At 45.0% G+C, this 26,189-nt stretch overlaps 1 protein-coding gene across 2 annotated transcripts; it reads left to right on the top strand.

Moving 5' to 3' along the window:
• The first annotated feature begins 608 nt into the window (after window positions 1-608).
• SDAD1 (SDA1 domain containing 1) lies at window positions 609-26,189 on the top strand. Of its 2 annotated transcripts, XM_083756522.1 has the most exons (22): window positions 609-813; window positions 1,229-1,333; window positions 3,714-3,812; window positions 4,685-4,795; window positions 6,080-6,151; window positions 6,239-6,339; window positions 6,459-6,516; window positions 8,917-8,991; window positions 10,581-10,682; window positions 11,517-11,586; window positions 12,110-12,213; window positions 13,252-13,309; window positions 14,138-14,196; window positions 15,476-15,552; window positions 16,746-16,843; window positions 17,210-17,286; window positions 18,708-18,837; window positions 20,303-20,400; window positions 20,733-20,923; window positions 21,682-21,766; window positions 22,642-22,803; window positions 25,251-26,189. In XM_083756522.1, exons 1-22 carry the CDS (start codon window positions 724-726, stop codon window positions 25,299-25,301), a joined length of 2,073 nt encoding a protein of 690 aa, XP_083612648.1. In that variant the 5' UTR covers window positions 609-723; the 3' UTR covers window positions 25,302-26,189. The 2 variants fall into 2 exon arrangements, with proteins under 2 accessions (XP_083612648.1, XP_083612649.1); XM_083756523.1 differs by lacking the exon at window positions 3,714-3,812 and having other exon boundaries at window positions 632-813.

Raw genomic sequence — 26,189 nt, 5'->3', positions numbered from 1 at the left:
CCCTCAGCATTTATTTAATCACGCTTTAAATGCGAAGAGTGTTCCAGAACTACTACTTCTTTTAAAAAAATGTTTTTGTTGTTGTTGTTTAGTCGTGTCCGACTCTTCGTGACCCCCTGGACCAGAGCACGCCAGGCAATCCTGTCTTCCACTGCCTCTCACAGTTTGGTCAGACTCATGCTGGTAGCTTCTTTTAAAAATAATCTTCATTAAATTGTAAAACAAGACAGAAAAAAATGTCTACAGGTGTCAAAACAATATTATAAGTGGGCTCCTTCGGGAGGTAGTGGGCTCTCCCCTCGCTGGAGGTTTTTAAGCAGAGGTTGGATGGTCCCCTGTCATGAGTGCTGAAGTCGAGATTCCTGCATTGCAGGGGGCTGGACTAGATGGTTTCTGGGGTTCCCCCACAACTCTAGATTCTAGAGTCTAGCAATAAGATTTAGCAGCCAGCAACGTACGAAAGAAAGCAGTAAAGAACCGTAAACTAAAGAAAAGGAGGCAATGATTGAAAGCCAATAGACTAAAAGAGTTTTGCAGCACAGAACGTCTGGCGCCGCCTCCATCCTTGCTTCTCCAATAAGCGATCGAGCTCGGAGGTTTTTTGAGCCTCCGCAGCGGCTGTAGCCACGTGATCCAAGATGGCGGCGCCCAGTGGCCGTGGCACGCGGCTTTTCCGGTAAGGTTAGAGGCAGCAGCCGGCGGAGTCCGCGTCGCTCCGCAGCCATGGCCGGCCGCAACAACAACAAGCTGCCCGTCAACCTGCCTCAGCTGCAGAACCTGATCAAGCGGGACCCGCCGTCGTATACCGAGGAGGTGAGGCCTAGGGGTCACATAATTCCCATTCCCTGCGCCTTTGGAACTCCCTGCCTCTTGAGATCAGGCAGGCGCCTTCGCTGTGCTCTTTGCGGCGCTGGCTAAAAAAAAAAAAGCATTATTGTTTAGACGAGCAAACCCAGGTGCTTAGAAAGCTGCGGCGATTTTGATCTGTTTTAGGAATTTAACTTTTGCATGTTTTTAAAGTAAGGTTTTCTCGATTTTATTGACATCATCCCCGGAGCCGCACTCCATAGGCTCCCTAGACAGACGGATGCCAATACCAAATTGTTTTTACCATTTTGGGTTCGTGCTATGAGGTCTTTAAAAAACAAAACATCTCAAATGCAGATGCTTAAAGCATTTAAGTGAAATAAGCTGCGAGGGAAGTAACGCTTTTTTGTCTGTGTTTCAGTTTCTTCAGCAGTATCGCCATTACCAGTCCAATGTGGAGATATTCAAACTGCAGCCAGCAAAGCCCAGTAAAGATTTGGCTGAACTAGTGATGTTCTTGGCACAGGTAAAATGGCAGAATCTATGTTTGGTATGGGAAGTTCTGCTTGGATTAGTGTAGGTCGCTCTCAGTTCCCTTTCAGCCTTAACCACTATTACGGACAGGAGGAAATAGAACGGCTAGAGAAGACTTTATTTACTGATGATGTGTTTGCTCTAAAATAAAAAGAGAGAGAGCAGTCGCTTTGATGTTCCTCTGTCTGTAATAAGCTTATTGCTTGACCTTGCTCTGATTTATTTTATATTTATTTATAAAATTTGTATGCTACCCTTCAGCCATAGATTACAAGGCAGTTCGCAACATAAAAGTACAAGATAAAAAACACAAAATACACCATAAAAAGAAGAACTCCCCCTGTGGAACACCCTCCCACCAGATGTCAAAGAGAACAATAACTCCCAGACTTTTAGAAGGCATCTGAAGACAGCCCTGTTTAGGGAAGCTTTTAATATTTGGACTACTGTATTTTAATATTTTGTTGGAAGCCGCCCAGAGTGTCTGGGGAAACTCAGCCTGATGGGTGGGGTATAAACAACAACAACAACAACAACAACAACAACAACAACAACAACCCAATAACTCCCTTCTCCTACAAACACGTTTAAAAGGGCATAGGATGAAAATCAGCCCAAGGCTTGGTGGAAAAGGAACATTTTCACCCAGCAGCTAAAGGCACCAGCCCAACTTCCCTGGAAAGAGCATTCCACAAATGGGGAGTCACTGCAGAAAAGGCCCTGTTCTTGTATTGCCACTCTCTGGGTGGTTGACCTAATTCACTCAGAAGGTTATCACGAGGGTAAATGAAAGATGCATTGCCACAAACCCCTCGGAGGAAGAGTGCTAACAGATATGATGAATCTAATGCAGGAATAGGAGACCAGATGCTGTGGAATTCTCAGCTCCCATCAGCTCCAGCCAGCATGCCCAGTGGTCAGAGAATATATCCAACATCTTGTGGATCAAAGGCTCTCCATTCTTCCTCTGAGATCTGTTGCGTCATCAGCATTGCTTTTTAAGGCGCCGTGGGTTAAAGCCTCAGCGCCTAGGACTTGCCGATCGAAAGGTCGGCGGTTCGAATCCCTGCGGCGGGGTGCGCTCCCGCTGCTCGGTCCCAGCGCCTGCCAACCTAGCAGTTCGAAAGCACCTCCGGGTGCAAGTAGATAAATAGGGACCGCTTATCAGCGGGAAGGTAAACGGCGTTTTCGTGTGCGGCTCTGGCTCGCCAGAGCAGCGATGTCACGCTGGCCACGTGACCCGGAAGTGTCTCTGGACAGCGCTGGCCCCTGGCCTCTTAAGTGAGATGGGCGCACAACCCCAGAGTCTGTCAAGACTGGCCCGTACGGGCAGGGGTACCTTTACCTTTACCTTCTTCCTTTACGTGTACCTTGAGGAGGTCCTGTGGCCCTCTAGTTGTTCAACAATGTCTGGCTCCCATCACCTTTGACCATTGGCCGTGCTGACTTGGACTGATGGGAGTTGGAGTCCATAGGAGCCAACTCCAGGGGGCTGGAGTTTATAATACAGTGATATATTGGTTCTCAAACGCCTTGGTTCTCAAACAACTTGGAACAGAAACACTGAAACCCGGAAATAAGTGTTTCAGTTTGCGAACCTTTTTCGGAAGTCGAACATGCTCCATTTTGAGTGTTACGCTTCCGATTTGAGAGCCAGACTTCCCTTTGGAGTGTTACGCTGAGGTCTGTCTGTTTTTGCTATTTATTTTGCGTTTCTGTGACTCTTTTGTGTCTGTGTGTGACTGTGTGGAACCCGGTTCAGCTACTGATTGATTTTGTGACTGCCGTACAATGTTTATTGCTTTCATTTTATGGATCAATGGTCTCGTTAGATAGCAAAATTCATGTTAAATTGCTGTTTTGGGGATTGTTATTGAAAATCTGGAATGGATTCATCCATTTTGCATTACTTTCTATGGGAAAGCGTACCTTGGTTTTGGAGCGCTTTGGTTATGGAACAGACTTCCGGAACAGATTAAGTTTGAGAACCAAGGTACCAATGTATAATATAACTGTGGGACCAGGCACCTACAAAGTCAATGAGAAAAGGCGGCAGTGGTGCTGCGTCCAAGAGCGAATTCAGCTCTGCCCTCTGTACCCAGCCAGTGAGGCACCCTTTCCCAGTGGGTAGGGGTCTCTCTGCCTCTGCCTCTGAGTCCTTCCTTGTGGAAAAGGGTGCCTCACTGACTCTGGAGTGGAGGGGGAGGTGGAGCTGCTGCAATGCGGAAGTGTGACGTCACATGGTCACGCCTGCACATAGTGCACCCACAATCAAGAGGGAAACATGGCACCCCTGTTGGGAGTCCAGCAGTATCTGGAGGGACACATACAGGCTTTCCACTTTATGTCAAGCTTCTCTTCTTTCTATACAGGTTGGCCACTGCTATCCTGAGTACCTGGCAGACTTTCCGCAGCAGCTGAAGGAACTGCTCTCTTACAATCACACAGTCTTGGATGCAGATCTTCGAATGGTGACTCTGATGTTAAAATACTAATACTTCCTCATCTGGGGCAGGGAATTCTGTAGGGCATGACACTTGCAATTTGGGAACAAGTTCTTCTTTTCCAGTACCAAGGGGTTGCAGTGGTACAATGCATTTCAATTCTTTCTCCATGTTTTTTCTCTGCATCTGCATGACAAAATTTACATTTTGCTCCAAACTCATAGAATCCATGCCAGTGCACATGGGGAGGGGGGTCGGTTGTTCAACTGAAGGTCATGTGTATGTGGGTTCAGTTGAAAAGGGAGACTTGATACACTGGGGTTTAGAAGCTGGAAGAAATGGCAATGTTGGTATGTTTTATTATTGTTCTTACTATGTTGTAGCTTCCCTTAAGGAAACCTCTACAAAGAAATCACTGAATCAAAAATCTCAGCACGTTTGTCAATATAACATTTTTTGTTAAAACCGGGTCAAGGATTGTCAGTTGTTATTCTCAGCTGTGTGTAAGCTCAGTTCCCAGAAATGGCCAGTTTTGCAAGTTGAACAGAGTATACAAATTTCATTTGCAGTACATGTAGATTTTGCATAATGTCGTAATTTCTAACGGACAAGCAAAGACATATGGAGAGTGTTCAAGTTCTGCTCAATGATCACTAGAAGTCCTGTTGAGCAGGCATGTAGGAACTTGTCACACACGCATTTTCAAGCTTATCACTATGAACATAAGGACTAGAAACTTTCTTTAAAAATAAATTGAAAGATGATAAACTGAGACTGCTGAATTGTTGAGCACCAAACTCCATGTTTGTACGTATATCATAGAAGCAGTTTCTGTGGTGTGTGAAAAAAGATTAAAAATCCTGATCACAGGCTGTGGTAACTTCTTTCCTTATTTGCAGACGTTTTGCAAAGCTCTAATCCTGCTGAGAAACAAGAACCTTATCAACCCCACAAGCTTGCTGGAACTTTTCTTTGAGCTCCTCCGTTGCCACGATAAATTTCTACGAAAAGTGAGTAGCAAAGTTACTGTCCCTGTCGGTCTTTTCTTGTTTGTTCATAATATGCAGTTTTAAAATAATGGACTGTAGGCGCACTTGTACCTTGCCTTCATGACTTGGGACCCCTTCTTAAGAGGGTGAATTCCCTGCTGTGAATTGTCATTCCTCCCATTAGCCAGGGGCATGTTTGTTGCATTTACCCATATGTGTGGGGTTGGAGGTGGGGGATAACTGCAGTCTGCAGAACATCCCTGTCTCCCCCCCCCCCCCTTATCGCTTATCCTCCAGGAGGGTTTGATGGAAGTGTTCCAACACAAACAAATCACAAAGGCTGATGAGGGTCCACTGCCAGTCCTTGCTAAGAGAATTACTCTAGAAGGGGAAGCAGAAACCATAGCTGGAGAGACAGGAAGGATGGACAGAAGAAGAAGAAGAAGAAGAAGAAGAAGAAGAAGAAGAAGAAGAAGAAGAGTTTGGATTTGCTATCCTGCTTTATCACTACCCAAAGGAGTCTCAAAGCGGCTAACAATCTCCTTTCCCTTCCTCCCCCACAACAAACACTCTGTGAGGTGAGTGAGGCTGAGAGACTTCAGAGAAGTGTGACTAAGCCCAAGGTCACCCAGCAGCTGCATGTGGAGGAGCGGAGACGCGAACCCGGTTCACCAGATTACGAGTCTACTGCTCTTAACCACTACACTACTCTGGACAGAAGAGCTAGACGAGGGGAACCTGGGGGCCAAATGAGAACCTCCAAATCTCTCTACCTGGCCCTCGGGACTCTCCCTCGTCCACATCCCTAACTCACCCTGCTCTGTGTTCTCCTTGAGTACTTTGGCTCGACTGAAATGGGACCTTGAACAGTGAAGATCCCTCTTCAATATGCAGACCTCTTCTTTTTGTGTGGCTGGAATGTAGCCTATGCTATGCAGATAAAAGTCTTACCCATTGCTCTTCTCACTTGTGCTCACTCACTGCTGGCATGGAACCCCCAGAAGGTTGCCAACGAAGGAATGTGGATCTCTGAGTGAAAAGGGTTCCCCATCCTGGGCTAGAGGCTGCTACTGGGCAGGTCTTTGCAAGAGCAGCCTTTGTCCAGCAGTGGCCAGAGTACTGGGCAAAGCCCTGAGAGCCCTGGGTTAAAATCACAGCTCTGCCACCAAGGTCAGTGGAGCCTAGTCAGCCCACCACACATACTTGCCCATCTCTCTCTCTGCTCTAGATTATTTTCTTCGAAGGAGCTCTGGGTATTTCCAGCACTTTGTTCCCGCTGTTGCTGAACGTTCTTGTTTTTGGCAGACGCTGTACACCCACATTGTGACGGATATCAAGAACATCAATGCAAAACACAAAAACAACAAGCTGAACACGGTAGGTTTGGGTTTCTGCTTCGAATTCCGGTTTGTGCGGGACAGAATTCTTTCTTGCGAAACCTTTCCCCTTCTTTTTTCTCCCCAGGCCCTTCAGAACTTTATGTACACTATGCTGCAAGACAGCAATCCAACGGCAGCCAAGATCTCGCTGGATGTGATGATAGAGCTATACAGGAGGAACATCTGGTAGGTGGCTGAGATGGGAAAGAATCCTGTGAGGAACTTCAAGAGAAGATAAAATGTGATGCGTTCAAGTTGCCATTGTTCATTATTCCAGGGTGTGAACACTTTATTTATTTCTCCAGGAATGACGCCAAGACCGTGAATGTCATCACCACAGCCTGCTTTTCCAAAGTCACAAAGGTAAGAAACTATTTTAGCTTTATTTTGTTTCGTACAAATTCTAGCAGGGTAGCCATATTGCGTTTTAATTGGATTGTTTTATCATGCATTTAAGTTACAGTGCATTTACAGTTTATTCCACAACTGATACAGTGGAACAGGCTTCCTCAACCTCGGCCCTCCAGATGTTTTGAGACTACAATTCCCATCGTCCATGACCACTGGTCCTGCTAGCTAGGGATCATGGGAGTTGTAGGCCAAAAACACCTGGAGGCCCGAGGTTGAGGAAGCCTGCAGTGGAACCTCGGTTTTCTAACGTAATCCGTTCCAGAAATCGGTTCGACTTCCGAAACGTTCGAAAACTGAGGATCAAAGTGTTGGTTATTTTGCAGATTAGTTGCGCTGCAGAAGGCGTGCTGGAGAGACAATGATTTCAAGAAACGCAAAAGTAACTTTTGCTAGGTTTTAGTAACAAAAACAAAAACTCCTTTTACACTAAATTACATTATATCAGTAAGTATGACCCATCCACCAGGGTACTGAGAGAGCTACATGCTGCTCTTTATATACTATACCCAACAGCTTAATTAACATAATTTAACAGCATCTGCTATCCTGCTTCATAGCTGTAAAACTAGGTCATGTTATTTGCTCTGGCCCTTAAAGACATACACATTTTGTGAAACAATAATGAAACCCAAAATTTAAAGAAACCATTCAACACAAAGTTCTGTGGAGAAAATTGAGAAATGCAACTTGGAAGCCATTCGACTTCTGAGGCGCATTCGAAAATGGAAGCATTCACTTCCGGGTTTTCAGCATTCAGCTTCTGAGACTTTCGGCAGTCAAGATGTTAGAAAACCGAGGCTTGAGTGCAACCAATTCCACAACATGGTTAAACCCCTTAGGGCTTATTCTGGCTTTAAGTGGCGTATAATAAATAAGTTACAGTAAATAATTATTAGTCTGTTGCAGCAAAACCAGCAGCAGATTTTCGTGGCACCTTTCTAGGCATAGGGCTGTATAAACTGAGGGCAGGGAGCCTTCTTCAGCCCACGGACCACGTTTCCTTCTGGGCAGCCACCTGGGACCCAGTTGTGGCCAGGCCAAAGCAGATGGAGCAATGAATACTAAATTTACCTTTGTACAGTAGGTTGGTTTCTATACACATTACATATACCGTATTTTGCGCCCCATAGGACGCACCGGCCCATAGGACGCACCTAGTTTTTTTGGGGGGAAATAAAGAAAAAAAAATTATTTCCCTCCCAGGTGCGGGGCTGGAAGAACCAGGTTAGGGAACAGCGGGAAGGCATGCTCCGCCTCCCCGCTGTCCCCCGAGCTTGTGGGGCTGGCGATGGGGAGAAGTGCGCTGAGCCCGGGACTGCAGGCAGCTCTGCGCAGCCATCGGGAGCCGGGCGGGACTTCGCACCCGGCTCCCGATGGCCGTGCAGAGCTGCGCTGAGCCTGGGACTGCAGGCAGCTCTGCGCAACCCTCGGAGCCGGTCTCCCGAGGGTTGCGCAGAGCTGCCTGAAGCCTGGAGAGCGAGAGCGCACCGACCCCTCACGCTCTCCAGGCTTCAGCAAAGCCTGCATTCGCCCCATAGGACGCACACACATTTCCTCTTCATTTTTGGAGGGGGAAAAGTGCGTCCTATAGGGCAAAAAATACGGTACATTACAGGTTACATACACTTCAGGTTACATACTCTTCGGGTTACAGACTCCACTAACCCAGAAATATTACCTCAGGTTAAGAGCTTTGCTTCAGGATGAGAACAGAAATTGCGCAATGGGAGGCCCCATTAGCTAAAGTGGTCTTCAGGTTAAGAACAGTTTCAGGTTAAGTATGGACCTCCAGAACGAATTAAGTACTTAACCCGAGGTACCACTGTATCTGAACTTGAACCTAAGTTTGTAAACTTGAAAATGTACTTTATATACTCTTCTCATTGATATTAGTTATGTATGACCTTGCTTTATCTCGCCCCACCCTACACCCAAACAAAAGTCTCCTCCGCAATTATTCTCTCATCACCCATGCAGCACACCCTGTTTGTTGAGTGAATTAGTCTTCAAGCGTGTCCTTAAAACTTCCTGAGGTACCACTGTACATCCCGCTCTTATTTAGGGCGAGCAAGAGGCCTTATCAGAATTCAAGTACACATCCCATCCAGGCAACGACATTCAATGACGGTGTGAACTGGGAAGAGTAAAGGGAATGGCCTGAGTTGTATCCCAAGTTCAGTTAGAGCGACTTGGAGAACGGTGTTTGGTCCCGAGACCCAAGGCTGGTTTAGTGCTCCAAGAATGAGCCTAGTCTCCACCCAGCCTCACATGCCAGAAGCTGGCTGTAAAAATAATCATTTTCTCCTTCTTGTGCACTTCTCTCCCTAATCTACGCATCTCGCGGCTATTCAGATACTAGTTGCTGGCTTGAAATTTTTCCTTGGAAAGGATGAAGATGAGAAAAGAGGCAGTGATTCAGAATCAGAGGTTAGTGCATCTGGGGCGATGACTTTGTGCTAGTTTCTCATGGAGGAAGTAAAAGTAATGCCAGGAATGCGCCACAGGTATAAATGCCTGGACAGTATTCTTTCAGAACTCATTTTCCGATTGCTTCTCTGTTTAAGAAACAAAATAATTCTGGGGGCAGGGGACCCAGGAATTAAGGAGAAGGTTTTTCTTTCTGACATTATATGGAGGGGGCTAGTGTGTTTTTTTAAAATCCAGACTTTTCTTACTGATTGAAACCCTCCACATGCTATATTAAATTATTATTATTATTATTATTATTATTATTATTATTATTATTATTATTATTATTGTTATTATTGTTATTATTGTTATTATTGTTATTATTGTTATTATATTCTTGCAACGATTAAAGGAGTAAAAAAAATTCTGCTGACCTTAACAATAACAATATTCCAGTGATCCTAACTTAAATGCGCAGGGTATGTCTAAAAGATATGGATGCTCATAATCTATATGTTCAAATGTAGAAAGCACAGTGAACTCTTCAGGGCAATGAATTATGATTATGTTTATGAATGATTATGGGTGTTTTGTATAATTTAAATTCCATTGACTTTGATGTTGCACTGCTGTGCAAGTTAAGGACTCCATGATGGAAGAAAGGTGCACAAAATTATTTCATTTTGTTTGTGCCCTGTGCTGAAAAGCCCCCTAGAGTGGCTTACATTCAATTAAAAGCAAGACAGTCCCTGCTCGCAGGCTTATAATCAAAACAAAAAACCAGAAACACAGCATGCAAGGGCAAAGGGACAGAGCGGAGGGGCCGGGAGCAAACTCAGGCACCAATTTTTAAGTAGTAGTTCTTAAAATGGCATATATACAGCTCTGGGGCAGGAGGTGCCTGATGGAGCTACTTTTTCAGCTGAGCTTGATGGAGTGCGCCTTGCTCCCCATCTCTTCCACTGAGGCAGCCTGATGGAATGGTTTTAACCTTTAAAGCCCTATACGGCCTAGGACCCTCGTACTTACGGGACCGCCTCTCCTGGTATGTCCCATGGAGGACCTTACGGTTTTCAAACAAAAACATTTTGGATGTCCTGGGCCATAGGGAGGTTAGGCTGGCCTCAACCAAAGCCAGGGCTTTTTCAGCTGTGGCCCCGATCTGGTGGAACGCTCAATCACAAGAGACCCTGCAGGACTTGACATCTTTCCACAGGGCCTGCAAGACAGAGCTGTTCCACCAGGCCTTTGGCCAAGGCACAGTCTGACCCCTTCCTCATAGAACTCTAGCCCAATGGTTGCCATTAATTTGATTCTGAATTGATTTAATTCTGAATTGATTTTAGAATGTATTTCAACTAATAGATTGCGATTTTATGTAAACTGTGTTACTTTTACTGTTGTTAGCCGCTCTGAGCTTCAGTTGGGGAGGGCGGGATACAATTTTTTAAAAAATATTATTATTATTATTATTATTATTATTATTATTCCGGGTGACAAACAGAATTACTTTACAGTTCAGCAGGATATGACTACATGCTTTCCCCAGCGCAAGGCTTTGTTTTGAGAGTTAAACCACTCTTCTGTCTCTGATATTCCTTCCCAAGGACGATGGCCCCACAGCAAGGGACTTAATGGTGCGATACTCCACGGGAAGGAAGACCACCAAGAACAAGAAGAAGCTGGAGAAAGCGATGCAAGTCTTAAAGGTGAGCAGCGAGAGGCAGAGCGGTCCAGCAGGTCGATGCTTGGAAGTTTGCCAGAGTGACCTGGACTCAAATCAGCTTTGAAGCTCATTAGATAGATAACGATTAAAATTTTATTATTTGTAACCCGCCCATCTGACTGGGTTGCCCCAGCCACTCTGGGCGGATTCCAACAAATATAAAAGCATAATGAAACATCGAACATTAAAAACTTCCCTATACAGTGGTGCCTCACAAGACGAAATTAATTCGTTCCGCGAGTTGCTTCGTCTTGTGATTTTTTCGTCTTGCGGAGCGCGGATTCCCCGGGTATTAACGGCTTTAAGAAAAAGGAAGCAAACCCGCAAGACGTTTTCGTCTTGCGAAGCAAGCTCATAGGGAAATTCGTCTTGCGAAGCAACTCAAGAAATGAAAAACCCTTTCGTCTTGCGTGTTTTTCATCTAGCGAGGCATTCGTCTTGCGGAACACCACTGTACAGATCTGCCTTCAGATGTCTTCTAAGTCGTATAGTTATTTACGATCAGAAGGTTGGCGGTGTGCTCCTATTGTTTGGTCCCTGCTCCTGCCCACCTGGCTGTTTGAAAGCATGTCAAAGTGCAAGTAGATAAATAGGTACCACTCTGGCGGGAAGGTAAACGGCGTTTCCGTGTGCTGCTCTGGTTCGCCAGAAGTAAGTTGTCTGAGGACAAACACCGGCTCCCTCAGCCTATAGAGCGAGATGAGCGCCACAACCCCAGAGTCGTCCGCAACTGGACCTAACAGTCAGGGGTACCTTTACCTTTGAGTTCTCATTTCCTGCTGAACGTTGCTCTCTTCTGTTTCCCCCCGTCACACAGAAACACAAGAAAAAGCGGAAGCCAGAGGTGTTCAACTTCTCAGCGATTCACTTAATCCACGACCCACAAGGCAAGTTCTTGTGCTCTTTGCAGAGGATGATATTGAAGCAGAATAGGAAAAGTTGAGAACTTAAAGGGTTTTAGGTGCTGGGTGTAGCAGGATACGGCTCTACCATTGGGTCAGTGGGACACTTGACCTGGAAGATATTGTTATTCCACCTAAAACCAATGGGTACCCTGACTCCTGCACTGTGACAAAACTGCCCCCAAGGGGGAGCAGAATTTTCCTGTAGCTCCTCAGCAAAAATGCACCTATTGGACAGGTTTTTTTCATTCTCACAGAAGCTGTGTGGGGAGGAGGAGCCCCTGAATGGCAAAAGGTCCTGTTGATTTTGTGGTTGCTCCTCACAGCCAGTGGCCGCACATTTTTAGATTAGCGGAGGATGGAGATCTGAGACAACCACTCACTTAAAAAGCCCTCAGTGATAACCACAGGATGCTAGTGACTTAAGGATTTCTTTTCTGAGTTTTCTTCTCCTCCTCTAACTCTACCCCCCTCCCTTCTTCCTTGGTTCCTTTTTTACTTTCTTTAGACTTCTCAGAGAAACTTTTGAAGCAGCTGGAAACTTCAAAGGAGAGGTTTGAAGTGAAAATGATGCTTATGGATCTGATTTCTAGGCTCGTTGGAATCCATGAGGTAGGAAGAAATCTGTAGGCTTAATACAGTTTTCAGCACATGTAGAAAAGCTGTCAGATATTTGGGACGGGGGTACAAGCTTCTTCAAGCTGTTGAGAGTACAAAAATGGTATTAATCTACATACAGTATTTTTAATATATTTATAAAAATCTTTTTTACTGATAATTTTCATGTTCTGAACAGCTTTGATATTCTAAAAGCTTTTTGGTAGAGTCAAGTGGTGTGTAAATTTTGGTAGATGAATACATAAAATATCAGGCATTCTCTGTACTGTATATACAACCACATTTCTTAAAAGTGTGTGCATGTTTTCATTTATGAATATTCACATATGAAAACTTTATGGATGCTTTCATGATGTGATTATGAATAGCGCTTTTTGAACATTTATAACCCCATTCTTTATCCAAAAAGGATGACATTGGAGGCATGGCACGTGAGGAAAAATGGAATGGGAGGGAGGAGGAAAAACAGCAGGCTCACGGACAAGTTCTTAAAGTTACAACTGATGTCAGTGGTCCTGCTGGCTGTCTTTCCTTTGATAAAGAGCAGTTCTTAGAAAAACCAGATTCGGTCCCTCTCCCCGCCACCCCCCACCCCTGAGCTGCAGCTGGGAATTGTAACTCTTTGAGGGGGGAATAGGGCGTCTCCTAACAACTCTCAGCACCCTTCACAAACTACAACTCCCAGAATTCTTTGGGGGAAGCCATGGCTGCTTAGAGTGGCATCAAAGTGCTTTAACTGTATGGCGTGATTGAGACCTAAGGACACCATTACACTGTGTTGAGCAACCAAAGATTGCTTTTTGCTCTATTTATCTTCCCTTTACTGGGCTGGGCTGGTGCTGTAGCTCCAACATTCTTGAAATCAAGGTTTCCACCTGCTACTGATGCCATTGTAGCTGCTGGCTTTGCCCCAAGTCCCTCTTCCAATGGCACACCCTCCATTCCCCAGAGATCTGGATATTTAGTAGTTCACCCGGGGCGAGAAATGAAGGTGCCCATTTGACATCTTGTGGGTGCTCTTTGTCTCCCCAGCTTTTCCTCTTCAACTACTACCCTTTCCTGCAGCGATTCCTGCAGCCACACCAAAGAGGTAAGTGGTCACGCGGGTGGCGCTGTGGTTGAAACCACTGAGCCTAGGGCTTGCCGATCAGAAGGTTGGCGGTTTGAATCCCCACAACAGAGTGAGCTCCCGTTGCTCTGTACTACCTCCTGTCAACCTAGCAGTTCAAAAGCACGCCAGCGCAAGTAGATAAATAGGTACTCTGGTGGGAAGGTAAACGGCATTTCCATGCGGTCTGGTTTCTGTCATGGTGTCCTGTTGCGCCAGAAGTGGTTTAGTCATGCTGGCCACATGACCCAGAAAGCTGTCTGCGGACAAACGCCAGCTCCCTCGGCCTGAAAGCAAGATGAGCGCCGCAACCCCATAGTCACCTTTGACTAAACTGTCCAGGGGTCCTTTACCTTTGCCATCTGTAGCAATGACAAGATTCTGTCTTGCACCATGTCAAACAAATATTGTCTATTGTAGACAGTACTGTGCAGTTCGAAAGCACGTCAGAGCGCAAGTAGATAAATAGGTACCACTCTGGCAGGAAGGTAAATGGCGTTTCCGTGCACTGTTCTGCTTCGCCAGAAGTGGCTTAGTCATGCTGGCCACATGACCCGGAAGCTGTACGCCGGTTCCCTCGGCCAATAAAGCGAGATGAGCGCTGCAACCCCAGAGTCGGTCACGACTGGACCTAACGGTCAGGGGTCCCTTTGCCTTTACTGAGATGGTCATAATAACCTTGGCTTTGTGTAGGCAGCTTCCTTTGTTCCTAATATCCCCTCCGTTTTGTAGGCTACCCCAATTTGAAATTGTATCTGTATTTTCCCCATCTCTACAACAGCCTATTTCTCTTTTGCTTTCCCCTTCTAGAAGTTACCAAGATTCTCCTCTTTGCTGCTCAGTCCTCCCATCAACTTGTCCCGCCTGAGGTGTGTAATTCATTTATTCGCTCATTTATTTATTACATTTCGCCTCTCCAAGAAGCTCACGGGAGTGTATGTGGTTCTCCCCCCTCTCTACTTTCTCCTCACAACAAGCCTGTGAGGCAGGTCATCCTGAGAGAGACAGTAACTAGCTCAAGTCGAGCTTCGTGACTGAGTTAGCATTTGAACTGGGGTCTCCCAGGTCTTCGTCAGACACGCTTTCCAAATCACATGGATCTTTCCAAGGGCCGGGAAAGGGCAAAGGGAAGCAACTCCTGAGCCTTTGTGATTTCAGTGGCCATGTTGAGATGGGTATCTCGCCAAGCCACCTTTTAGTGTGGCAAGATCCAGCCACAGTGAGCCTTGAGCTCACACGCTTCCCTCTCTGCCACACCTCTTTCCTCCTTCGTCATAGCTGCGGCGTGAAGTTAGCAAGCTTTTGCTTGTACAGCTAGCCATTTTCATCCAGTCTGGCAAACGCTTGTCAAATGTCTTTGTCGTTTTTATATATAATCATTTTTATCAGTTTTCAGTTAAAATAATCCAATTATAACCTCATTATAACAATGCCAAGTTATAAAACAATAATACCAATCACTGAGATGCCAAATAATACAATTTAGGTGGCCCCTCGCATTCTGGAATTGATGGTTTGATGGTTTACTTCATTTCTGTGTTCCAAAATCTTATAAATTCCAATTACGCTCCAATCAAAATAACAATCCCTTTTAACGACTTCCATTCGTATCGACACATTAAATGATGTTAATTGGCTTTGTCTGAAACCTGCCAACTTCAAAGCAGCTCATTCTCGTTACCCTTTGCTTTGACCTTGCATCCACAACCAGCCCTATCTGGAAGACACCTTCTACACAGTAAATAACTGGGTACTCTAAGTGCAAATAGCCTTGTGTGACAATTGCCCATGGATGTGCTTACTTTGATATTGTGTAGACACCTGCAGTGCTGCTACTGACCCTAACTTCTCACACAATGTGTACGATAACATCATTCGTTTTTCAAGGTGGTTCTGGGTGTGCCAAATGAGTTTCTTGCAAATTTGCAGGAAAGGACGGTGGTGGCCTTTGACCTGTTTTTGTCTCCTGCGTGGAAGTAACTTTTCTAGTGTGAAGTGGCCCAGAGCTAAAGGGAAGATGCTCTGTTTAAGCTTTTAAAGTGCATTTGTACGCTTGTGTGTATGTTCGTGGGTGGTGACAAATGCAGTTAAAACAGCAGCGTTGGCAAATCTGGATCTGTCTTACCTCTTGGCTTCCTTTATTGCCAGATTGTCCAGTCAGTGCTGATGACAATAGCCAACAACTTTGTCACGGAAAAGAACTCTGCAGAAGTGATGACCGTCGGGTAAGTAAAACTCTAAAGCTCAGGGACGTCTGAGCTTGGATATGCGTGAATATGGGTGGGAAGTGGCTAGACAAGGGTTTCCCAAACTTGGGTCTCCAGCTGTTTTTGGACTACAACTCCCATCATCCCTTGCTAGCAGGACCAGTGGTCAAGGATGATGGCAATTGTATTTTTTTAAATAATATGTTTATTAAGATTTTAGAAAAATAAATGGGTTACAAAGTAGATGTCAACAGAGAAGAAAAATAAAAAATGAAAAAATAAAAAGAGAAAGTACAGAATTACAGAAATACAAGAGAAAAAAAATTACAGAATACAAAATAGAGAAAACAAACAGTTAAAAACAAGTCCATCTTTTCATAGCTTATACGTCATTTACTTATTTCCCTGACCCCCTCACACCTCCCTTTTCTGTATTCCAATTCACATATTTAGTTCAGCAAATCCTTTCCCTCTTTGTTTTATTCTTAATCCAATATCTTAATATATTATAACTTTATATTTTCATCTATTATCAATCTATTTTTGCGAATTCATTCTAGCCTTATTGCTAAAACCAGTTCGTTTCAATCCAACATCATTTTAACTTTCATTAATTTTACAATATTTCTGCAAGTAGTCTTTGAATTTTTTCCAATATTCTTCCACCGACTCTTCTCCCTGGTCTCGGATTCTGCCAGTCATTTCCGCCAATTCCATATAGTCCATTACTTTCATCTGCCATTCTTCCAGGGTGGGTAGATCTTGTGTCTTCCAGTACTTTGCGATGAGTATTCTTGCTGCTGTTGTGGCGTACATAAAGAAAGTTCTATCCTTTTTTGGCACCAATTGGCCGACCATGCCCAGGAGAAAGGCCTCTGGTTTCTTCACAAGGATGATGGGAATTGTAGTCCCCAAAGAGCCGGAAACCCGAGTTGGGGAAACCCTGGGTTAGACTGAGCGGAAGTGCTTCTATTTCCTGTTAGGAATGTGTGTTTTGATTCTTAGTTTTCATCTTGTACTACAACTTCCACTGAATAGCAATTTGCCATTACTCACGAAGCAGTTTAAACAATGAAAAAGAAGTGGATTTGCCTATGCAACTTGTAGATTCCAGTTTTTTCTAGAGCAGATTTTTGGTTGCTTCCACACTTTTCAAGCATACCATAATTTTATCATCGTTTGATATTTTTAAATATCTTTAATTTTTCCAGGATTAATGCTATTAAAGAGATATCTGCTAGATGCCCTCTAGCCATGACGGAAGACTTGCTGCAAGACCTGGCACAGTACAGATCCCATAAAAACAAGAGTAAGTTTGCTACTTTACATGGGAACGTATTTGATTTAAGGACATATTTGGGTTTCTCTCCCTGTTGGTTCATGAGAACTAGGAGCCTATTAAGTCTACGCTGTGCTCTGTCCCATGTGCCGGCTGCTTATTCAAAGAATTGCTGGGTTTCTTTGATTCCATTGACTCCGTGAATATTTTATTTGCCTATGATATTTTAGTTCATTTTTATTGTATCGAGAGTTTGGGTGCCCTTTTCATTTGTTTCCGTGAAAAATGGAAAGCGACTTCCAGGAGAAAAGCTAGTTTAATTGAGAAATGTGCTTTATAGTCAGTGTGAACCCTGCCCTGAGAACGTCTTCGATTCAGTCCCATTTTTCTCTGCAGATGTAATGATGTCGGCAAGAACGTTGATACATTTGTTCCGGTCGCTCAATCCAAAGATGTTGCAGAAAAAATTCCGGGTAAAGCATGCCTTGAGTTTTCAGTGCTAGTGCGATAACTGGTTTGTTAAACACTTGATAAAGTGCATCTCTGGAATATTAACTTCCTCGTGGCTGAATGAAATAGTAGGATGTGGTTGTATGTTGTTTTGGACATTTTAGGGAAAGGGATTGTTCTGCAACCTGCAAATTCTGTCTGCTTTCATGGAGTGCAAGGCAGAGAGCTTTTCCTGGAAAACAGGAGCTATTAGAGTTAGTCTAAAAATAGATTTGAAACAATCCTTGCATAGTTTTGCCCCTAGCAACACGTTTTCTTCCAGCAACAGGTCTTCCCTAGCAACAGGGTTTCCTTGGGGACCGACTTCTTTATTAGACATGCTCTGAAGGAGAGAAGCGTGGCTGTTACTGTGCCCAGGTGAATGAAGAACAGAGAGGAGGAATGATTCTCTATACTTAATTTTACTTCATTTTTCCTTAGACCAGTACAGTCATACCTTGGAAGTCAAACGGAATCCGATCCAGAAGTCCGTTCGACTTCCAAAACCAAATTGCGGCTTCTGATTGGCTGCAGGAAGCTCCCGCAGCCAATCGGAAGCCCCGTCGGACGTTCGGGTTCCAAAAGAATGTTCGCAAACTGGAACAATCACTTCTGGGTTTGCAGCGTTCGGGGGCCAAAATGTCCGAGTTCCAGGGCGTTCAGGTTCCAAGGTACAACTGTAGTTGTTTAAGTTGTAGTGTTAATTCTTCAATAAATACATTAAGCAGAGCTGGAATGGGTGAGGTGTTTATTCCCACATGGGAATTCACTGACAGATAACCTGAGAAAGAAGATTCTGAGAGACATTCTGGGTGACTCTGCTGACTTAAAAAAGGAAACCCCGTACTGACAGGAGCCTCACTCAACAGAACACACAAAGGCGTCCAAGTCTGTGACCGTCACTACACCTTGTGGATTACAATATTTTGTCTCAAATAAATTACTCCTGTGCAGTTTGTAGCCAGAATGTGTTGCTCCTTTTAAAACATGAACGCTTGGAAGGAATGTTAGAAGGATGTTGGAATGAAGTTATGTGGTTTTAGCAGTAATGTTATAAAGGAGTATTTAAAGATGGATTGTTAACAGGTGAGAATGTAAAGTTATAACATATTAAGATAAATTATTAAGATAAAAGCAAAAATGGAAAGGATTTGCTGAAACAACTAATTGAACTAGAATACAAAAAAGGGAGGTGCGAGGAGGTCAGGGAAACAAGCAAATGAAAGTCAGGATATGAAAAGGTTGATTTGTTTTTAATTGTTTTTACTTTTTGTATTTTGTATCTTTTTTTTGCTTCTTTTTTGTTTTTTTTTCTTCTTTCATTCTTGTAACTTTTTTGAAACTTTAATAAATATTATTCTAAAAAAAATAAATAATAAAACATGAACGCTTGGATTGCTCTTAGGGTAAACCAACAGAAGCCACGTCGGAGGCCAAAATCCACGAATACGGGGCGTTGGATGCCAAAGACTACATCCCAGGAGCTGAAGTCCTAGAACTTGAGAATAAGGGAGGAGATGGGGATCTGGAAGGAGGTTAGTTTTGCTTTTGCGTTTCTGGAGGTCTCCCACTGCTCTGGGCCTGCGGGCACATTTGCAAAGCGATGCTGGCATCACAACACACTGTGGGGCCTATTCTGGCTGGCTTCTTTCATGTCAAATTTTAGCAGGGGGAAGAGAGACCCCGTGGGTGCCAGGAAAGGTCTCTGCAGGTGCCATGTTGGTGTTAGAGGGAGACCAAGCCAGCGTGGTCCCTTTCAGGATAGATTTCCTAAACTTCTGCAAGTACGTTCGCAAACAGGAAATGCTTAGTTGTCTATGTCTCATGTTTACATTTGCTGCCAGTGCTGATAGGTAACTGAGGCTGTATTGTTCAAGGCATTATGTGGTTGTGAGTGTCTGGATGCATGGAAGTACAGTGGTACCTCGGGTTAAGTACTTAATTCGTTCCGGAGGTCCATTCTTAACCTGAAACTATTCTTAACCTGAAGCACCACTTTAGCTAATGGGGCCTCCTGCTGCCGCTGCGACGCCAGAGCCCGATTTCTGTTCTCATCCTGAAGCAAAGTTCTTAACCTGAAGCACTATTTCTGGGTTAGCAGAGTCTGTAACCTGAAGCGTATGTAACCCGAGGTACCACTGTAGTTTTATACCTGTCTTTCCACCCTCCATGAGAGCCTCTCTGGGATATAACTGGGTCCTCGCAGGTGAGAGATGGGAGCGGGGTATTACATAGTTCATGCCTGCGGACTGTCTCGCCAGAGTGGTGCGTGCTCTACTTATCTCCCGCTTGGACTACTGCAATGTGCTCTACGTGGGGCTACCTTTGAAGGTGACCCGGAAACTGCAATTAATTCAGAATGCGGCAGCTAGACTGGTGACTGGGAGAGGCCTCTGGGACCATATAACACCGGTCCTGAAAGATCTGCATTGGCTCCCAGTACATTTCCGAGCACAATTTGAAGTGTTGGTGCTGACCTTTAAAACCCTAAATGGCCTTGGTCCTGTATACCTGAAGGAGCGTCTCCACCCCCATCATTCAGCCCGGACACTGAGGTCCAGCTCCGAGGGCCTTCTGGCGGTTTCCTCATTGCGAGATGTTAGGTTACAAAACCAGACAGAGGGCCTTCTCGGTAGTGGCACCCACCCTCTGGAACACCCTCCCTTCAGATGTGAAGGAAAGAAGTAGTTATCTTATCTTTAAAAGACATCTGAAGGCAGCCCTGTTTAGGGAAGTTTTTAATATTTAATGCTGTATTGTTTTTAACACTCGATTGGGAGCCGCCCAGAGTGGCTGGGGAAACTCAGCCAGATGGGCAGGGTATAAATAAGAAATTATTATTATTATTATTATTATTATTATTATTATTATTATTATTATTTCTTAGAGATGGGGAGGGTACCTTACATGTGTATGCTTGGCTGTGATCATCTGTGTGTGACTCTTACAATTAGGGCTGGGTGATATCTAGCTTCCAACATCTTTTCCCCTCCGTTGCAGATGGCTGGGAGACTGCCAGTTCCGCTGAGGAGGAAGATGATGAGGATGGAGAATGGGTTGACATGCATCATTCCTCCGATGAGGAACAGCAAAAGCTAGTGAGTTGCTGCTGCTTCTGCTTCTGCTGCATTTTAGCAAAAACATCTTTAAAATCCATGCACAGAGTTGCTTGTTGGGTGCATTTGCATAACAGCATTTCATCAAGAAGCTGGGAAGTGTTGGCGGTGAAACTGATTTAAATCCATACGCCTGTGTTGCTGAGGCTAGTGTGCTAGTCCAGAACCCTGGAAATACGGACACGGCGGGGCCTCTGTGGTCCAAATTCTGAGTCCTTGCAGAACCTGGTGTACAAATGCATAACTGCCACAGGGTGGAGTCACTTAGCAATAAAACAACATACTCAGATTTCATGTGCACTTTTGCTTTAAAGGCAGAACAAATCGAAAGCATGCCTGTGGAAGAGCGGAAGGCCAAGGCGACAGCTGTCAGCAGCAGCAGACTCCTCACCCAGGAGGAATTCCAGAAAATCCGCCTGGCCCAGCTTAGCAAGGAACTGAAGTCTGCGCCTGGCAAGGCAGCAAAGAGGAAAAATATTGAAATAGAGAATGAGGAGGAGTCCAGGTAAATTATTTATTATTATTATTATTATTATTAATTGAATTTATATACCGCCCTATACCTGGGGGTCTCAGGGTGGTTCACAGAATAAAATCAAGATAAAGGGACCCCTGACCATTAGGTCCAGTCGTGACCGACTCTGGGGTTGCGGCGCTCATCTCGCTTTATTGGCCGAGGGAGCCGGCGTACAGCTTCCGGGTCATGTGGCCAGCATGACTAAGCTGCTTCTGGCAAACCAGAGCAGCACACAGAAATGCCGTTTACCTTCCCGCCGGAGCGGTACCTATTTATCTACTTGCACTTTTGACGTGCTTTCGAACTGCTAGGTTGGCAGGAGCAGGGACTGAGCAACGGGAGCTCACCCTGTCGCAGGGATTCAAACCGCTGACCCTCTGATTGGCAAGTCCTAGGCTCTGTGGTTTAACCCACAGCGCCACCCTCTGGACCTCTTTAGGAGGAGGCGCACGAAGGAGGGCCTCAGAAGATGATTTCAGGGTCTGGGTAGGTTCATTTGGGAAGAGGTGGTCCTTGAGGTATTGTGGTCCTGAGCCATTTAGCTTTTATAGGTCAAAGCCAGCACTTTGAATTGGGCCCAGGAATTAATTGGTAGCCAGTGCATGGAACTTGTGCACAAAGTTCCTATGATTTGCTCCAGCCCCTAAAGTTTGTGCAGTCTCAGTGGGCCAGTCATTGTTCTTCTAAAGGGGGGGGGGGGGAATAGTCGACGCATGAGGCCATATTATTGCATTTGCTCTTTTCAGGGGAGAGCTGCTTTCGCTCAGGGACATCGAGCATCTTCACAAGAAACCCAAGTCGGATAAAGAGACGCGGCTGGCCACAGCAATGGTGAGGCGTTCTGTCCAAATAGTTTTGTTTATGCTTGAAATGATGGCCAGGCGGATCTGGCCCCAATTTGGGTGGTTTCAAAAGAGGTTCCTGACAAATTCACGGGGAATAAGTAGCTACTAGAGAAAAATGGCTGTTTGAAAACCGGTTGCTGGGAATCACAAATGAGATGCTTGTTGTTGCTCTCAGGCAACCCTGCTTAAGGGCTTTAATTTAACATGTGCTTGGCCACTGTGAGGACAGGATCTCGCCGGATCAACTATGACAGCTAGACTAAGTGGGCTTTTGGTCTGATCCAGCAAGACTCTTCTTGTGTTCAGGAAGATGAGCTTTTTAGGTGCTGGGAGAGTGAGGCTTCAGGGTCAATGCCAGTCTCATGATGAGCAAGACCAGTATTATGCAAAGCAGCAGAATTGGGGGAAAGAGGAAGTGTTACGCAACTCTAATCAAGCGTCATAACTGTGTGTTGATTGCTAAATTTAACATCTCTTTCTCAGAAGCTCCAAACTGCCTGGCTGTAAAAAAATAAAATTCTTCTTAGCCCTAAACACAGGGAAGTCCACGGGTGTATTTAATGGCCTATCCTTCCAGTGTTGCTCATGTCTAGCTTCTCAGTCCCATTTCTAACTGATTTCTATTTCCACTTCGCAACTGGAAGAAACTCCCAAGTTCTCCCATTGAAATCACATAACGGTGGCCTTGCCAGACGTTAACCCCGACCTAAAGCCATGCCTATTCTAGCAACCTTGAATTGTTTTTATGATGGTGCATTGGCTACAAAGTGTTATTTTTCATATATTTTAAAACAAGTAAGAGAACAGTTTGTGTGTGTGAGTTTTAGCGGGTTTTTTCTTTCCTCCCCCTTTCGCTTTTAGGCTGGCAAGACGGGCAGGAAAGAATTTGTGAAGAAGAAATCTAAGCTGAACCCTTTTGCCAGCTCCACCAACAAAGAGAAGAAGAAGCAGAAGAATTTCATGATGATGCGATACAGCAACAACGTCCGGTCCAAAAACAAGCGCTCATTCAGGGAGAAGCAGGCAAGTTCCTCGCAGCTTTGCTCCCCTTGAAAGCTTCTCACACCTGTGAAAAGATCTGGCCAAAGACCCAAAAGGAGGGATTTCCCCAGTTAGGAGTGGCAGTTTACCACATTGGTGAAATTGCTTTCTTTGCTATATAGTTAAGTTGTTCAACTTCATATTTCAACAGGGTACAAAAGGCCTCTTAGGGCACTACTTACTTAAAAATCACAGAATTGTAGAGTTGGAAGGGAACCACCAGGGTCATCTAGTCCAACCCCCTGCAATGCGGGAATCTTTTACGCAACGTGGGGTTCGAACCCACAACCCTGAGGTTAAGAGTCTCGTGCTCCACCAACTGAGCTACTGAGTGTGTGGAAGGGAGCAGCAGGGCTACACCACTACTTCCACCCTAACAATATGTGTCTGTTCCCAACCCTGCCCATGTGCAGATGCCTGAAACCAGCATGTTCCTCTCTCTCTTAAGCATCCCCAGATCCCGGAGTCATGCACAGTCCGGGCTCCAGAACACAGGGAGAAACCTCCATGTGCAAAGATAGATGCTTATCTACAGTTCCCTTCTGAACCTGCTTCGCATAATGTGTTCTGTGCAAGGGGCAGAAGTCAGGTTTCCAAATGGCATGTCTGGAAGATGAGGGGGTTCCCCCTCCTTTTTTAATTTTGTGGCACTGCCTCTTGCAAACAAGCTCAGGGGTTTAAAAAGGTAAAGGGACCCCCGACAGTTAAGTCCAGTTGTGAACGACTCTGGGGTTGCGGCGCTCATCTTGCTTTAAAGGCCAAGGGAGCCGGCGTTTGTCCACAGACAGTTTTTCCGGGTCATGTGGCCAGCATGACTAAGCTGCTTCTGGCAAAACCAGAGCAGCACACGGAAATGCCATTTACCTTCCCACCAGAGCGGTACCTATTAATCTACAGTGGTACCTCAGGTTAAGTACTTAATTCGTTCCGGAGGTCCATTCTTAACCTGAAACTGTTCTTAACCTGAAGCACCACTTTAGCTAATGGGGCCTCCTGTTACTGCCGTGCCGCCGGAGCACGATTTCTATTCTCATCCTGAAACAAAGTTCTTAACCCGAGGTACTATTTCTGGGTTAGCGGCATCTGTAACCTGAAGTGTATGTAACCCGAGGTCCCACTGTACTTGCACTTTTTGGCGTGCTTTCAAACTGCTAGATTGGCAGGAGCTGGAACTGAGCAACGGGAGTTCACCTTGTCGCAGGGATTCGAACCGCCGACCTTTTGATTGGCAAGCCCGAGGCTCAGTGGTTTAGACCACAGCGCCACCCGCAAGGGATTTACTGGAAACCAATAATTGCAGTGACTATGTAAGAGGAGCACCTTGTCCTTAAGAGAAGGCTGGAAATGGTTTCTAGTTAATTGCAAACAGGAGAATTGTGTCTCATCAACAGGCTGCAAGGAGCACAGGTGCAGCAGGTGTGCCTGTTTTCATGGTGAAGGTGGAGCGATGAATGGGTTAGCCTCCCTAGTTCTCAGCACCACTTAGACCTGTGTTTACCCCCAGCTTCATTTTCCACCTTTTCCACTTTTCTAAATCTGAGCCTCTGTCCCTCGTGTCTGGATAGAGATAACCGAGAAAAGGAAGTGGCTTGTGAAATCACAGAAGCTGGGATTTCCAGGGCATCAGGCAGAGACTTCCCGTTTGGCGAAGTCACGTTTTGGGGAAGCCCCTTTCAGAAGGAGCTGCAGTTAGGAAACAATGTCAGCACAGGGGAATCCCCTGAAGTCAGCAAGCAGGCAATCTTAAAGGAGAAACACTGTCTGAAGCACGCACCTCCCTTTTCCTTTAAAGGAAGAACATCTGATGCTGCAAAGTGTGCTTTTGAGAAGTCCTTTAAGGCAGCCCTTGTGCTGCTCCCATTTCGATTATGATTATGATTACGATACGATTACAATATCTTTATTGTCATTGTCCCTTGCAGAACAATGAAATTGAAAAACTACATAAAACTACCATAAAACTACATAAAAACTACATAAAACATTCAAAAACCCATAAAAACTCCAAAACCCCATTTTAAAATACACTATACTATAGAGACCCCTTATGCTGCGTTTAGAACCAGAATTGCATTTGCAATAGAAACTGTTTCTCAGGTGGCTAGTCCTGGCCTTTTCAGGCTGAAACAGGAGTGCAGGGCTGTCTTACAGCCTTCTGAAATCTCCCTGCATTCCCCACATAAGCTTTGGAGACTTGCAGAGCTGCACACTTAATAGGTGGTCGGGCCACACCTGTTAATCGTGTGACAATAATGCTGTTGTGCAATTGGCAGGCAGGTAGCCCTGCCCACCTGCCAAATTTGGCCTGCAGGTCTGATTCTGGGAAAGGTGTGCCGCATGGAGAAAGGTTTCCCATGCCTGGCTTGGGTGATGGAGTATAAGCATTACCCAAGTATTGCGTGCTGATGTTTATCTTTCTGATTTTGCAGCTGGCGTTACGAGAGGCACTCTTGAAGCAGAGGAAAAAGCTGGTGAAATAACTGGCGTGATGCCAGGACCCGGAAATAAAACCGACTGTGTTAACTAATCGTACTGAATGAACCAGCTCCGACAAAGACATCTCGTACCTGCAATTAACTTCATTTTGCCTGAACTGTTAAATTATGTTTGCCACCTTTGGAGCAAGCCAGTATATCAAACCAACTTCAAACCGTGCTTTAACATGCTGACTTGTTCAGAACCGCAATTCCCTAGTTTAGACAAAACAGAGGATTGTAGCAAATTATAGTAAATTCCTGGCTTCCTAGCTTGGTTGTTCCTTCCACGAAGGATGCAGCGAAGGGGCTGCTCATTTATAGCTTTGTAAGCAAAGAGGTGATCATCCAAACCTGGCCATTGGTTGTGGTGGTGAGAACCAGGTAGAATACCTGAAAGGTGTTTCGACCTCTGATGCAAAGATGAAACTTAACTTAAAATATATTTCCAACTGGTGGCAGATTAAAGACTAATTATGGCTGCTTCCAGACGACTTTTGTGTTGAGCATTCATTCGGTCTTGTTTGCAGAGAGGTTACACTAAGTTGAGTCAAGCAATTGTCACTTTTGCTCATCAGGCATTTTCGGTATGGAAAAAGATTGTTTTAGGGGTGAGCTTGTTGTGGCAAGGGTGCCTAATCGACTTTAACTGCACAACCTAAAACCGCCAGTATGTTGGTCAATTCCACCTGCAAAATAATGAGTCTAGAATCACTGCTTATTCACGAAAGAACAGTTACTTGGGTCTTAGACCTACATGCTCAGAGGAGCAAACCCTGTGGGCAGCAATGGGATTGATTTGGGAATAAATCTGTGTCTGAACACAAATCTGTAAATGTTTTACATAGATGGAAGGATGTAACTTCTGTATTCCTGTAAAATATATTTTAGATC

Source organism: Podarcis gaigeae (assembly GCF_964106915.1).
Source record: "Podarcis gaigeae genome assembly, chromosome: 9".
Classification (NCBI taxonomy): domain Eukaryota; kingdom Metazoa; phylum Chordata; class Lepidosauria; order Squamata; family Lacertidae; genus Podarcis; species Podarcis gaigeae.
The sequence above is the reverse complement of the archived record's forward strand: the minus strand, read 5'-3'. Positions and strand labels throughout refer to the sequence as shown.

What these genes read in the sequence shown, in the direction of transcription:
- SDAD1 (XM_083756522.1), top strand. Translation starts at nt 724, where the DNA reads ATGGCCGGCCGCAACAACAACAAGCTGCCCGTCAACCTGCCTCAGCTG. An exon ending in GCTTTTCCAAAGTCACAAAG is followed by an intron (nt 6,517 to 8,916) that starts GTAAGAAACTAT and finishes GCGGCTATTCAG; the next exon opens with ATACTAGTTGCTGGCTTGAA. An exon ending in AAGCGATGCAAGTCTTAAAG is followed by an intron (nt 10,683 to 11,516) that starts GTGAGCAGCGAG and finishes CCCGTCACACAG; the next exon opens with AAACACAAGAAAAAGCGGAA.